This window comes from Chenopodium album, chromosome 3 (assembly GCF_948465745.1).
Source record: "Chenopodium album chromosome 3, dcCheAlbu1.1, whole genome shotgun sequence".
In the NCBI taxonomy this organism is placed as follows: domain Eukaryota; kingdom Viridiplantae; phylum Streptophyta; class Magnoliopsida; order Caryophyllales; family Amaranthaceae; genus Chenopodium; species Chenopodium album.
Genome location: NC_137836.1, coordinates 81,193,230 through 81,208,467, shown reverse-complemented (window position 1 = coordinate 81,208,467; position 15,238 = coordinate 81,193,230). Strand labels below are relative to the sequence as shown.

The window sequence follows — 15,238 nt, the reverse complement described above, 5'->3', positions numbered from 1 at the left end:
AATGATAATTATCTATTTATAGTTAGTAGAACCCGAATATGACCTCACTTGGAAATGACCCGACCTGATTGTAACCTGCAAATTATTGACTTGAACATAACCCGACTTGAATCCGAGAATGACCCGACTTGGAAATGACCCAACCTGATTATAACCCGCAAATTACTGACTTGAATCGAACCCGACTTGAACCCGAGAATGACCCGACTTGAAAATGACCCGACCTGATTATAACCCGCAAATTATTGACTTGAACCGAACCCGACTCAAACCCGAGAATGACCCGACCTGATTCTAACCCGCAAATTATTGAATTGAACCGAACCCGACTCGAACCCGAGAATTACCCTAACCTGTTTTAAGCCGAATTAGAACCGACCTATTGTTCACCCGGCCCGAATGTAACCCAACCTAAACATGATCCAAACCCGATAAGAAGTATGACCCGACGTGACCTGACTCAAGCATGACCCAACCCAAACCGCATAGGTTATGGAATTAATTCGAAGTGACCCAACCCGAGTTGACCCGACCCAAACACTAGCCTAAACATGTTCGATGACTTAAGTCAAGATTTCAGAGTTAACTAGAAAGCTGTACAACCAATTCAATTTCCTGTTATAACTCATGCTTCAAAATAAGAACTATGTTACACATCAAATAAGTTCTTTTTACAAATCAGATTTTTTTTTTTTTTTTTTTTTTTTTTTTCCTTCACAAATCATCACCAATTCAAGTATTGAGAATAGGTGCAACATATAAAAAATGTACAGCAAAAAATAAAAAAAATTATGCTGCTGCTGTCAGCTTTGGAGTACCAGGTAACGGTATATATTTTGCAGGTTCTTCGTTGAGCAAGAGTGCCCTTAATATGGATTCACATACTTCAGTGTCATATACAATCAAGTGGCCGCCATGAGGAATTTCATGGTACTTGATCCAAGATAATTCTTCCATAACATGTCTTTGAAGTTCAACTGGAACAACCTTATCTTCATAGCCTACCCATAGATGAACTGACCCCTCGTCTTTGGGAAATGGATTGTTTAGTTTCAATGGATCGAACTCCCATTTACTAAGTCCCACCAAAATATCACCTCGAAGATTATCAAATATACTTCTCTGCTCTATTTTGTTCTGTTAGGGGGAAAGCAGAGAGACAAAAGCACCATAGTAAATATTAGAGCTCATAAAACACCAGTGTCAAGATCTTTGTTACTCTCAGACTCGTGAGCATCATTGAGACATGGGTGTTACACTTATTTCTTATTTTTAGAAAAGAATCAAGTTTTTGGTCGATTACTTGAGGTAAATTTGAAATTTAAACAACATAGGTCATGATTCAGTGTGAAAACTTGTAAATGCCCAAAGAAAGTATTTGGAATATTAACTTCTGAATTAGTATGTACCTCACTAAGCAGCTCAAATCCTGGAGTTCTTTTCAGAACTTCCTGATCTCTTTCGCTGAAAAATACAGGATTCTTCTCCATAACATTTGCCGTGGGGAGACACTTCTGGTTCATCCACCAATACAGTAAACTGGGCATATGTTTCAAAACAAATAGAGTTAATTTAACAAGATTTCTTCTGAAGTCGTCTTTGATTAGGCTTTTAGGGAGAGAGGGCCAGGAATAATTGACAACTGCAGCCACCAAAGCTACACCTTGCAGCCTGCACAAATATCATTTCCCAAATTTAAAGTGAGATAAGGTTTTGATACAGCCTATACAGGAAACAAAGCTCAAGAAAAACATAGAAATAAACATCAATAATTTTTCAGCCAAACTTCAACATATATATAATACATCAGCAGAAGAAGTTACCAAACCTAATAGGTTAGTGTCTACATTCAAGTCTTAAACCAGTTATATCAAGTCAAACAACCATTATCGAGACTTAATGAAAGGGTGGGAGATTTTTTTTTGAGCAAGATCTCATCATTTTCACATGGTGAATTAAGTTTTGTTTGTTTGTTTGTTTTTTTTTTTTTTTTTTTTTTCATATTCCACGAACGCTAGGTAACATAAGGGCTACTGATATTCAATTCACAGATAAATTATGTTCAAATTGACTGTCTTATAGGTGAAAAGAACAAAGCCTCAAATCATGCAGATAGCATACAACCAGGTAATTACATTTCTTGCCTCTAGGATAACTACTTGGAGCTCAGAATGCAATTCTTAGCTAGTCGAGGCAATTCTTAGCAAAGTATATTACTTGCCTGTGTGGTATATACTTGAGGCAACTCCAAATAGGATATGATCCCATTGACACCCCAATCACATAGAATTTGGGTCCTAACTCTAACTGATCCGCGAGTTGCTCGATATCTAATGCTTCACTCTTGAGTGACCTCTCAGGGTTTGGATCACTATCCGCGTAGCCTGCTCTATCATATAGCAGCATGTATATCTTCAATTCTTCAATTAGCCCCTGAAAACTAAATCATTGTAAATCAAGATAATCCTGCCACAAACAAACAATTGATTGTATCATACATTCAAGATTATTCTGAGTTCTGCCCCATTTATTAGTTTGGCTAGTACTAGAATATGTTGCAACTCTTTTTGGGACCAATGTTGCTCAGCATATTTTGGTACAAAAGAATATGCTTTATCTCAAATGACATAAATACTCTCATATCCAATAATATAAACAAGTTGACATATGAAATTCAAATCCAACACACGTAATCACAATACCCATAATCTATCTCTACTCCTAATCCATGGCAGTGACACAAACCAAAATTTATCCAGATTACATGAAATATGGTTTTTTCTACTTCAAATTAACAAGAAACTATGTATTGTATAAAAATAAATTCACCCACTTCCTTTTTTTTCTATCCATTCATCCAAAATTACTCTTTTTCATATGCCAAGATTGATTAAAACCCAGAATCAAAAGGGGTTTTTCTAGTTCAAATTTACTCAAGAAAATTGTTGTGAACTAAAAAAAAAAAAATGCACCCAATTTCTATGTTCAATTATTCATCCCATCACACTCCAATTATAACCCATCAAAATTCAAATCCAAAAATTAAACAAAAATCTGAAAAAAGGGTTCAAGATTACTTGAGATGCAGAAAAACTCATGTCTTTATTACTGCCAAATCCATGAACAATGATGATCTTGAATTCAGCTTCTTCTTTAGGAACTCCAATTTCTCTGTAAGCCAAAAATCTGCCATCATTTAATCTAATTCTGGGTGATGTAATTTCACATTCACTCTCATCCATTGACTTTGCAGTCCTCCTTCTATGACCTCCACATGAGATATTACCCATCTGCAAATGCTGTCAAAAAATTCAATAAAGTTTTGATTTTTTTCAATTTGAATCAATTAAAGAAAGAATTTCTTTTCTTCTTTTTGCTGAAAACATGAATATTGATATTTTTTTCACTTACCTTGTAAGTGGGCTTTTTGGGTTTTAGATCTTCAAATAATTGGGAAGGAGAGATATTTCCGGGATTTCTTCTTTCTCTAGCGCACTTCTGACCAATCGATGTTGTTGCACACCTTTTTCTTGTAGTGGCTGCCAAATATAATAAGAACCGCATTGGCTTATTATGAGTAGGCCTTATATACAACGAGTGTATAGCTTACGTGCAAGTACGCCATTTCCCTCCTAATTTAATAACAACAATCTTTTTCATTAACTGTTAAAAAAAAAATTAGTGAATTGATAATTTTTTAAAAAAAGAAAATAGGGTTGGGAAAATTAATTTAATTAAAATTAAGAGTGAAATTAAGAGTGGAATATGAATGGATGGGTTGTTGAATAATTTTGGTAGGCTGGCTATTAGCTGGTTCTATGAATTGTATCTTAGGGTGCTTGGTAAAGAAGGGGAATTTGGGATGGTATATTGTATTTTGTTATTGTGCACTTTAATGGCGGCTAGATTCTTGTGTGATGTTTTGGTAATGGTTTTCTCTAATTCTTTTTGTATAATTTTGGTGAGAATTAGCTCAAAATGTGAGCCTTTTCAGCAAAGCTAATGAGGCTGTGCCGTGGAAGAGTAATGACTAGTGTGTGAAAACTTAAATATGCTTTTTGTTCTTGAGAATATGCTTTGGAAGTTTTAAATGGACTAAAATTGTTCCTTTCTAATTTTGGTTGCGTGTGTATGCTTTGCATGTAGATATATAAGTATTCTTTCAAATTTGTAAGGTTAGTCTATTACGGAGTAGATGATTAATGAGCTATGTTGCTTGAATTCATGTACATGTCCAACTGTCTGACTTGTTAAAATTTTACACGCCTTTGGTTCAAAATGAAGTGAGAGCCTTAGAGGTGTAACTCGACAATCTTGCTTGCATTCAAGTCTTCCAAAGAGAAGAAGCAGGAGGTGGGGAGTGTGCTCATCATATAGATCAATGTCTAAACATGCTAAACAATGCCAATTGGATGGTTCAGGTTGTGCACATTTATCGAGAAGACAATCGCGTGGCAGATTGGTTGACCAACCGCGGAGTTACCCAAGACATTTGTCTCCTTATTTATAATGATATTCCTGTCGAATTTGGTAGAGTTTTAGAGGAGGATATTAGGAGCATGACTTTTTCACGTCTTGTCCCTCCTAGGTTGTTGTTTTCAGGTGTTTTAGTATGTTCTTTGTTTTTCTTCTCTTGTTTTTTTTGGATCTTCATCCTCATTTGAACTATTTTTTTTTTTTTTTTAAAAAAAAGGTAAAATGAAATGTTTAAGTACCATAGCCCATAAGTAACAAAGTAAATTTGAATTTGTTGTATATAGTAAGAAGGACTGAAGGAGTATTGCAAATGTGCGATATTAGTGTGGATTTTAGATACAAAGCATTATGCTAGTATAAATGATAAGGAGAAAGACCTTAATCAGACTTTAATTAACCCTTAAAGTATTTTGGTCTAATATTTTTTAATTTGGCCGAAAACTTGGGAGGAGAGGGAAGGATAAGATAATCCTACTTTCAAGGACCCTTATTTAATAAGATTGGAATTTCAAACCTCTAATTTTTGAGGTAAAAACCTTATTAAGTGAGTCAAGTCTTGTCAGGTATAAATATCCAATTGGATAATAGGGTGAATATAACTTAAGTTTGTAAGATTCGTAGAAATTTAGGATGGGGATGTAATAGGTTGGAAGTAAAAATTGGGACCAACATCCTCATCCGCTTCACCTGACCACCCCAAACACATCATTTCTTCCGATATAAAGTGACTATTGCTCGTGTACATGTGCATATTATGTGAGTTTGAGGCATCCATGTCAACTTATGTATAAGAGCAAAGTCATTGGTTGCCCAACCTAATGGTGGTCATCAAATATTTAATACATATCTCTCTCTTCTACTTCATTCATGCCGAATAAATTCTCATATTCAGTTATTCCCATATACCCTCATTGGTTGCCCTAGTCATAAATATTTTATACACATAAAACATAAAAAAGAATATTAAAAATAACAATATAGACCAATTATTATAAGACAAATGGCACACCCTCATCTTTTGCCCACCATTTGCTAGAGGTCATGGCCATGACCATGACCTGGTCATGACATTTCTCTCTCTAAAAATACTACTACGTACTTTTTGTAATTTATAATATTATTTCAATTTCTCTTTCTTCATGCCTTTACAAAAGGGCAATGGATGACTATACTCTAAGTGTAATATTGTTGAATAGTGAACAGACTGAACACCCTTTAGACCTGGACATTTGATGATGTAGGCAAGCCAAAATTTGGGTCCCATGAAACCATGACATAATTAATTTCTATACCATTACTTGAGGATATTCTCATATTGTATGCCACTCTCATCTAGCTTGGACCATCACTTCACGGCTCAAAAGATAAAGCAGTCAACAATTAGAGTACTAAATAATCTTTCTTAACCACTCTTGGACAATCTTAAATTAGCTTCTTATGCATTATAAAAGCATAGCATTGTACTCTACCTATTACTTGAGTTGAATAATTTTATTTCATTATAAAGATTTTTTTTTTTATTGGTTTGCAATCTTTGCATCATCTGCTTTTATAAAACAAAGTTAACTCGTCTTTTTTATGATTAGAAATTTAACACATCAACATTAAATCAAATATTTTGACATTTTCAATTTCTTCACCAAACAAAATTGAATTATATTAAATCATCCTTAATATGGATAAAGTCATTATATCTGTCTCATATTTGAATTCCTATATAGATACCAAGATACAAGGAAAAAAAGGACCTTCCAACATAGCCATAATATTACTTGTTCAAAGCAAAAGTTTCACAAGTTATTTTCTGCGAGTTACTGAATGAGAAACCACAATTCATAAAACAACAGAAAAACAAGCATCAAACCAAACTTCCAACATTATTAAGGCCAACTGAATAAGCCTACTCAAAAGAAGGTTTTTCTCCAAGCACCAGTGATTTTAAGATCATTCCACAGAGATCCTTGTCATGCAGGTAAAGATGCCCACCATATGGAACTTCATGAGTGTGGATCCAAGGCAGTCTTCGAGCTAGATAGTACGATAACTCTGTATCAACAATGCGATCTTCACATCCTATCCACAAGTGAACTGCAGCGCTGCTGTTTTCAGGAAATGGGTTGGTTAGTTCCAATGGATTGATGTCCCAGGAACCATATGCGACTACAAAATCTCGGTATGAGGACTCGTATTCACCTTGCTGGTTTGTTTTTCCCTGCATGGAGACACAATCACAATCTCATGCCAAAATTTCTGACAATATAGCTATGTAGATAGTTTCAAAAAGAATAAGCAGCCAATAAAGAAGAAAAACATATTCAAAGGATTTCTGCTACACTGCCAAAAATTTCCATCTTACATTCAAATATTTGCTAAATTCAGACATTTTATAGACTTCATATGAAATTCAAATGATGAAAACTATATTCCTCTGTTTGATTTATTTATTTAGCAACCAAAGTTTCTTAGTGCACCTAAATTCATGAGAAATTCTAATCAATCAACAGGGCTTCTTGAGATTGCATGACTTAAAATTTCTTTGCACTAAAATTAACTTGATTTTCAACAATTTGCTCATATAACAAGTATATTATAAATTGAGGACATCGCCTAGAATAGTTAGAAAAAGAAAAGGTAAAGAAATATTGCCTTATCAGGAGCTGGTACTCGTGCTAAGAGTTCCATGACAGCTAAGTCGTTCTTATTGTAAGTTTCAGGGTTTTTCTTCAGAACAGTATGTATAGAAGGGAAACTTATCCATCGTTGAATCGACCATGCTAGATAAGGGGCATAATGGATGAACCGGAGTCTCCATTGTTCCAGCAATGGCAACTTACTATATGCTTTGCTGCGTAATTCAGAAGGAAGCGAAGGCCACCAGTAGTTGATAACTGGGACTACAAATGCCACACCTGCCAGCCTGCAGAAAAAAATTATACAGAGTGAATTTGATGCATTCTATTCATTCCAAGAGAGAATTATTTCACCTTTGAATAGTTCATTGTATCATTGATTGCCACAAAATAGGCCAAATTTATTTTTCACTGTTACATCATAGGTGACTTTATATATTTGGTTATGTTAAGATTTGAACTTTACTATATTAACTTCCGTGATACCCTAAAAAATGATGATTGAAAATTCCAAAGAAAAACTAATTTGGTATGATGATTGAAAATTCAAAAGTAATGGTATTACTACATTTAGGGGCGAAGCCAGGAATTGAAACTCAAGGGGGCCGAGGCTTATGTTGTATGTATTTTCTATTTTTTTTTTCATAGAATAAAATATACTTTTGCACGATTATAAATTAGCTTTGACCATATGTTTTTTACAAATATCTAAATTGTATTTTTATCAAAAAAAATTTAAAAAAAATTACTACGCATTAAGTAACAACTGTTTTGTTTTCATTGCATTGAAGGTAGCAGGGATCGATCCTAAAACCTAAGCTCCTTCCACATTGGACACTATCACTCTACCGCTGAGCTATGACGTATAAGAGACTAATGTTACATAAGTTTAATGTTTATCTTGCATTTAAGGGGGCCAGTTAAAAAACAAAGGAGTTGGATGTTGGGCCACAGGGGCCGGGCCTCCACCAGCCCCCCCTGTGGCTCCGCCCTTGGCTACATTCCTTAAAAAAAATGATTGAAATTGAATGTGACCACATTTTCATTATTTTGAAGCATAAACGAAGTATATATTTGTGCTTAGTTTGGGAAAACAAGCAGGAGCAAGCAAGTAAAAAAATACGGAGTAGCTATGTACCGGTGAGGTATGTATTTGAGGCAACCCCAAGCAGGGTAAGAACCTATGGAAAGTCCAAGCACATAGAACTTAGGGCCAAGCTCTAATTGATCAGCAAGTTCTTGAATATCAAGAGCATCATTTTTTGGTGAGCGATGAGGATTTGGATCACTTTCAGCGTATCCTGGTCTGTCGAAAGTAATAAGACATATGCCCATATCTTGCAACCATTCCTGCAAGCATGAAACTTGAATATATTAGCATAAATTTCAAAGTGTAAATCTAATTGTAAGCCAAAATTGTCAGATAAGAAATTGACAAGCAAGCAAATATGTTTTTTTTAAAAATTGGATTTGTTAAATGATTCTGTTCACAGGACAGAAAAAAAAAAAAAAAAAAAGACAATAGGGAGAGTTCTTAAAACAAATATAGGTGCTCCCACACAAAATGCAAGCAAAATTAGCATGGATTTTAGGCAGATAAATTCTTACATCTGACATAGGTATATAAAGGTCTTTTGAGGAAGTAAAACCATGATTGATGAAGACTTTGTGTTTAGCAATTTCTTTTGCAGCTCCTCGGACTTTGTAAGCCAAGTACCTTCCATCCCTCAATTTGATTCTAGGTGATGTTACCGGAGGACCATTAGGTGAACCACATATTTTTGAAGGAGGTGGTTTTGCCATCTGATATATTCCCCCGGCAACAACCAGAGTGAAAATCGCTGCTATCCACATATCTGCAATAACCGGCTTAACTAATCAGGCAGAAACGATGAAGAATGCCAGCAATAAAATTTCTAGAAAAGGGCAAAATGAAGCAACTGGACTAGAGCATGAACTATCTCAAACAATTAAACAGAAATATGAAGAAATGACAACATGTTTTGACACACACTAGAGACTTCTAAGATCCAAATGAGGAGTAAAAGGAAGAAAAAGATATGCAAATAACAGATATTGGACTAAAAACTATGATAGGAAATAGAATCATAGTAAATAGAAATGATACACACTAGAGATTTCATTATCTTAAGTTTCCTGAATTGTGAATATCTAGGTGATCTTCTGTGATCTTTTTACTAAGTAGGAAATAATGAAATACATACATGTAACGTAATGCATATCATAAAATCAGATCAGATCAGATCATAAGGATTATATTGATATAAAAACAAAATCTCTTCTGATGATGCATATATTCAAGGATAGATGAAAATAAAAACCTCAATTTCAGGCTTTTACAGTAACTTATCGTGAGAAACTAAAACCAACCTCTCCAAAAAAGGTAAGAAATTACACCCAAATACAAGTCACCTCAGACTAACATTAAGTTAATAGTGAGAAATTATACCCAAAAACAATCTCATCAATAAATGACTTTCATTAACTAGCCACAACACCAACACACAGGTAGGTGAGTTATTTACTTATTTGCACTCTTCAAGTTACTATAACACCACAGGGCTACATCCTAATACATGCATGGTACGCCTAAATGTAAACAAATATAATCATGAAACTGCAAAATGGTTATGTCTGACTGTGAATCCTTTAAGCCGATAAAAAAGAGCATATGCATCTATGAGACTGAGACACGGTTAGGAAAAAAAAAAAAAAAAAAAAGAGATGTCCCCCAAACAGAAATGAAGATTAATGTAAGAAATAAGGAATAAATTCCCGCACCTTTCTTCACTTCTCCAAGATTAATCAACAACCTTGCCTCTATGTAGTCAGTGCTCCAGCTTTCTGTAAAGTTGTGCTTCTTCTCTTGGCATTGTAAGTTTGAAGACTAGATTTAAAACAAACAAGAGTGGAATTCCAAAAATTCAAATCAAAGAAAAAAAAAAAGCAATGAAATGCATGCCAGTTAAACCTCCTGGGATACCACATTGAAAACACTGGTGGCTACTTGCAAACCTTCTCAGCGGTTACAACTTCAGATAAGTCTAATTTCCTCAAAACCATCAATAAATTCAGCAAACACAACAAACCCAACGTCAGTCATCTCAAAACTTTCACATGGTAAGTGTGAAAAGTTGAATAGATACACATAAATCATGTTTTTTTGAAACAACACTCAGATCAAAATTCATAGCCGGGGTAGAAATAATTTTTTTAAAAAAGTTATACGGTATAATACCAATTATTACAAAAACCAGACTAATGACAGTTTGCATAAAATTTAGAGGCATACAGGATGGAAACTATTCAAGCAGAAGTGCTCTTAAGATGGATTCAAAAATGCTCTGATCACACATGACCAGATGTCCACCATCAGGAACTTCATGATACTTAATCCATTGAAGCTTTTTCGAGATATAACGATTCATTTGAAAAGGAACTATTTTGTCCTCATAGCCTTGCCAGATGTGAGCTGAACCTTCATGGCCGGAGAAAGGATTTTTTAAATCCAGGATATCAAATTCCCATGACCCATAACCGACCATAATATCTCGATGAAGAGATTCATGATCACCTTGTTGGCGGCTTTTATCCTGAGGTTTACAATTGACATTGAAGCATTAGATTGTTCTTGATTTGAGAAAATGTTGTGCCAAAAAAAAAAAAAAAACTTAAGATGAATTCCGCAAAAAAATCTACTAGTATATAGAATGGGCAGAAGTAAATTAAAAAAAGGAAAAGAAAAAAACTGTCATCTACTCTACCTCTAGATCTTGTGGCATGTTCCTCATAATTTCCAAATCTCTTCGACTGAAGTTAGATGGATCACCAGACATAAGGCTATATGAAGGGAACCATTTTTGAGTCATCCACCAGTAGAACAACCAAGGAGCATAACGTGCCACTCGAAAGGTCCATTGGTCCTGCAGACGAAGCCCTCTAAAACATTCTCCAGAACAAGGAAAACCAGGCCACCAGTAGTTGACAAATGGAACAACCAAGGAGATTCCAGCCAATCTGTTGATATGGTTAAAAAATTACAATGCTATCAAAGCATAATCTGCAGCAGGGTTTTTCAGAGGGTAACAATTACATATTAAAGTACTCTCTCCGTCCCAGAGCTAAGTTAACATAATAGAAAGAAAAATCTTAGTAGAAAAGGACATGTTAACTTAGCTCTAGGACAGCTTAAATGATATACGTCAACTTAGCCTTAAGGGGGTACGGGGAGAAAAATCTGAGTGTCGTGCCTGTGTGGGATGTAATGTATACAGCTGTATGCAGGGTAAGCACCCATGGAGATACTAATGACATAAAACTTTGATCCTAGTTGCAATGCATCAGCGAGTTCTTGAATATCATATGCTTCACTTTTCACTGAGCGATTTGGATAGGGATCACTTTCTCCATAGCCAGCTCTATCATAAAAAAGGAAATATAGCTTTAGCTCCTCCACAAGTTCCTGGCAAACCAATAGATTGTGCAAGTTTAGTTCAACATAGGATTATCAATCAATGGTCTACAAATATATTCAGGAATTACATTAATGTCATCTAACCATTCCTAGTTTCAATCAATGGTCTAAAAAAATATTCAGGAATTACATTAATGTCATCTAACCCTTCCTAGTTTCAATCTTTCATTGTTGCTATTCTAATAAATAAACTGGTCAACACTTCAGAGCCATAATGTCCATTGCTTTTTGTTGTTTTTCTTTCTTTCAAAAGTGTGTAAATAGAAGTGAAATTAAGATTTGTCCCTTGCAAATTTTTTGAGCAATGTCACTATAAAATTGTGTGACTACAGGTATCACTCGCCTAAAATGGTAGACATGGTGATTTCTATGAAAAATCACCAATGTTCTCCTCATAGAGAAGACAACCCAATCTTACCAACTAGGATATAACCTTTATTTATAATGTGCATATGTGAGTATTTTTTTTTTTTATTTTTTTTTTATTTTTTAAAAGGTGCTTCTATGCAAATCATGAAAAATAGAACAAATCAAAATCAAAGCAGATATATTTTTCTTTTAGTCCTGGGGGATAACATAGCGTTTATTCATACTTGAGTGATGGGTAGACTTTGATCTTTGGAGCTACCAAAGCCATGAATGACTATGATCTTGTGCTTAGCCTCATCTTTGTTGACTCCTGCCTCCTTATATGACAAATGCCTGCCATCACTGAGTTTGATCCTTGGTGAAGTCACAGGAGGACCACCAGGTGAACCACATATTTTTGGAGGGGGAGGCTTAATCGCCTTGTAAATACAACCCAAAAGAACAGTAACAACGGCTACAGATATCTGTATAATCATCTGAAGAAAAGAACCAGACATTCACTCAATGTCAGATAAACCATAAGTCATCCAAAATTATTAGGAAAAGTATAATCAACTGTAAACCATACAGAATGCTGGACATTTTCTCAAGAGTAAAGGGTATGACTATGATTCTAATCATCTTAATTCAAGGTCATGGTAGAACAATACTAAATATTGATACATTAAGCTAAGGCTAAGGCCATGTAATCACGGTCTGATTTTCCAAAACTAATAATCACTTTAGCTTGATTATAAAGAACCAATGAATCAATTTTCAATGGCACCACAAACACACTATGCCAGAATACTCAAAAATCAGATAGCAGACTGTTATTGCCATTCTAGTTTATTTATCTGCCCATGACCCTTTTACCTTAGTATATGGATTTTAAGGGAGATAATTTCACAAGGTAAAACCCAAAGATTAATAAATGGACCAACAAAAGTGATAAAAAGTACTCCATATCTCTCACAAAAGCAGACATTTGGACACATTATTATGATATTAAGTTGAGAAAAAAGACAGTTATATATAATATTCCGTATAGTTTTAAAATTTAAAATCAAGGTCTGTACACACAAATCACTTATATACATGGAAGGCCCAAGAACTGAAAGTTGTAGCACTTGATTTATTAGGAGCACAAGCAAAACTCTGTCTCTAACTACATTAGTATCTATTGCACTAATAAACCAAATAGAATTTAATTACATAGTGATAAGCCAAATAAACTACTCATATATGCTCATTCTATATTACTTGAAAAAGAAACTAACATTAGAGCCAGATAGATTCTCTACTAAACATCATGCTCAATTTCAATTTTCAGGGTAGAAGTAAATCAACTTGTGGGCTAATCTTCACTCAAAAAAACTATAAACTATGTGTTCATCACTGCTTTCAACAAATAGTATTACATGATCATAGTTTAAAATCCACCAGGGTCTTTTTTCTTTTCCAGTGTTTTATCCTTCCCTGGCAGATAGCTCAAGAGTCTGAGATGATTGATAGGAATAACAAACATATAGAGCAAAGACGACAGTAATCAAAGTCTTATTCAAGGACAAAAACAGCCCAAAAGATAAAAGCAGATTAACAACAGTAAGATTTTATGGAGAAATGAACAAAAAAAATTACCTTTATGCTAAAAACCCAGAAAATGAACCAAGAGCAGGAGATCTGCTGTCAGTGGAAGATGACTCAGGATCCCAGGTACTTTTCTGAAAGTCACTTTCCAAATTTTAACTGAATTTCTAGTAGGAGAAGCATTCATTTAAGGAAAAACTAATTCTAGTGCTAATATTTATATTATTGCCAAATGACAAGCAATTCTTAATTTTACCACGGCAAGTGTTCGCCTTTTGAGATAATAAATTACGTTTTTTGAAGACTAACGTAGAAACGTGTCTAAATTTTCCATAGACAGGGCATATAATATTATTAATCTCTAGGAATAGAGGAGTTGAATATCTAGAAACCAACTGCAATTGAAGTTTCCATTAAAAAAGCACACTGCATTCCAAATTGTTGTTCTGTTATCTAGAAAGAGGAGGAAAGTAAAAGTAAAATAAAATCAATACTACCCCCCATCTCATATTATTGGTCACTTCAAATATTCTATTCAACACAATTTAGAAATTTTACATTAATTTATTCAAAAAGATACTTTAATTTACCCTAATATTATGATTTATGAAGAGTTATGGACTTAGCCTTGATTAGTTCACCTTAATCATACTAATGTGATACTCCGTGTCTCAGTATAAACTATTTTTTTCTATAAACTGGAATTAGCAATAAGAGGTAAACTAAAACAATGACAACCAGGTTGACCATGACAACAGCACCGATGAAGACCCAACCACCACTTTCCCACCCAAAAGTTAAATTTTGTATGCACAGCACATTGACTATTTCTTCTCCTTGTTACAATTATAGTTGTCAAATTTTGTTTCGAGAAGAGTTGTGTGTGTGTGTAAGAAAAAATAGGATAGAAAAGAGTGAGTTGATAAGTGTAAATATTGTGGGGGTAAGACGGTGCAGTTTTGCCTTATATAGTTATATACTTATATGCCCAAATCTTGCAACCATTCCTGCATACAGGAAATCAAAGCTTAATTATACTAGTGAACCAAAATAATCAAATAAGATTATGGGAACAAATATATATTCAACAAAACTGGATATGTCAGAAGTCAGATGATTCTGTTCACACTTCACAGGACATAGAGAAAAAGATAACAGGGTTTCTTAAAACATAAGTATACTCCCATGCAAATGCATGCAAAAATTGAGTGAAATTTAGGCAAATCAGTTCTTACATCCAACATAGGTACATAAATGTCCTTTGAGCAAGAAAACCAAAATTCATTAAGAATTCGTCTTTAGCAGTTTCTTTCGCAGCTCCTCGGATTTTGTATGCCAAGTACTTTCCATCACTCAATTTTGATTTCAGGGGATGTAACAGGGGGACCATTAGCTAAACCACATTTTTTTGGAGGTGGTGGTTTTACCATCTGATATATTATATTCCCCCAGCAACAAGCAGAGTGAAAATTGCAGCCATCCACATTTCTGCAATACCCAGATTATATAATCAGGCAGAGCAGCAGAAGATACCTGCAATGAAAATGCTAGAAAAAAGGAAATATGAAGCAACAGAACAAGCATGAACAATATCATATAATTGTACAAATCCATGTAGGAAAGCTAAAATGTTTTGGCACATACCTGTCCTACCTGTCCAGACTCCAGAGACACAGGTTGGCGAGTTGTTTGCATTCTT

At 34.5% G+C, this 15,238-nt stretch overlaps 3 protein-coding genes across 4 annotated transcripts; all 3 read right to left on the bottom strand.

Moving 5' to 3' along the window:
• Positions 1–584: 584 nt before the first annotated feature.
• LOC145624462 (uncharacterized) lies at positions 585–4,260 on the bottom strand. 2 transcript variants are annotated; one of them, XM_081677501.1, is made up of 5 exons: positions 3,412–4,260; positions 3,078–3,290; positions 2,222–2,433; positions 1,410–1,671; positions 585–1,137 (listed from the first exon to the last, which is right to left on the bottom strand). In XM_081677501.1, the coding sequence occupies exons 1-5, from the start codon at positions 3,562–3,564 to the stop codon at positions 790–792; spliced, it is 1,188 nt and encodes a 395-aa protein (XP_081533627.1). In that variant the 5' UTR covers positions 3,565–4,260; the 3' UTR covers positions 585–789. The 2 variants fall into 2 exon arrangements, with proteins under 2 accessions (XP_081533627.1, XP_081533626.1); XM_081677500.1 differs by having other exon boundaries at positions 3,078–3,299; positions 3,412–4,253.
• Positions 4,261–6,174: 1,914 nt separating this feature from the next.
• Positions 6,175–10,206, bottom strand: LOC145619385 (uncharacterized). Its single transcript, XM_081674071.1, has 5 exons — positions 9,909–10,206; positions 8,715–8,962; positions 8,245–8,456; positions 7,123–7,393; positions 6,175–6,688 (listed from the first exon to the last, which is right to left on the bottom strand). The coding sequence occupies exons 2-5, from the start codon at positions 8,958–8,960 to the stop codon at positions 6,377–6,379; spliced, it is 1,041 nt and encodes a 346-aa protein (XP_081530197.1). The 5' UTR covers positions 8,961–8,962; positions 9,909–10,206; the 3' UTR covers positions 6,175–6,376.
• A 107-nt stretch (positions 10,207–10,313) lies between these two features.
• On the bottom strand, positions 10,314–12,562 carry LOC145619395 (uncharacterized). Its single transcript, XM_081674082.1, has 4 exons — positions 12,195–12,562; positions 11,378–11,589; positions 10,892–11,144; positions 10,314–10,720 (listed from the first exon to the last, which is right to left on the bottom strand). Exons 1-4 carry the CDS (start codon positions 12,465–12,467, stop codon positions 10,430–10,432), a joined length of 1,029 nt encoding a protein of 342 aa, XP_081530208.1. The 5' UTR covers positions 12,468–12,562; the 3' UTR covers positions 10,314–10,429.
• Between the last annotated feature and the right edge of the window lie 2,676 nt (positions 12,563–15,238).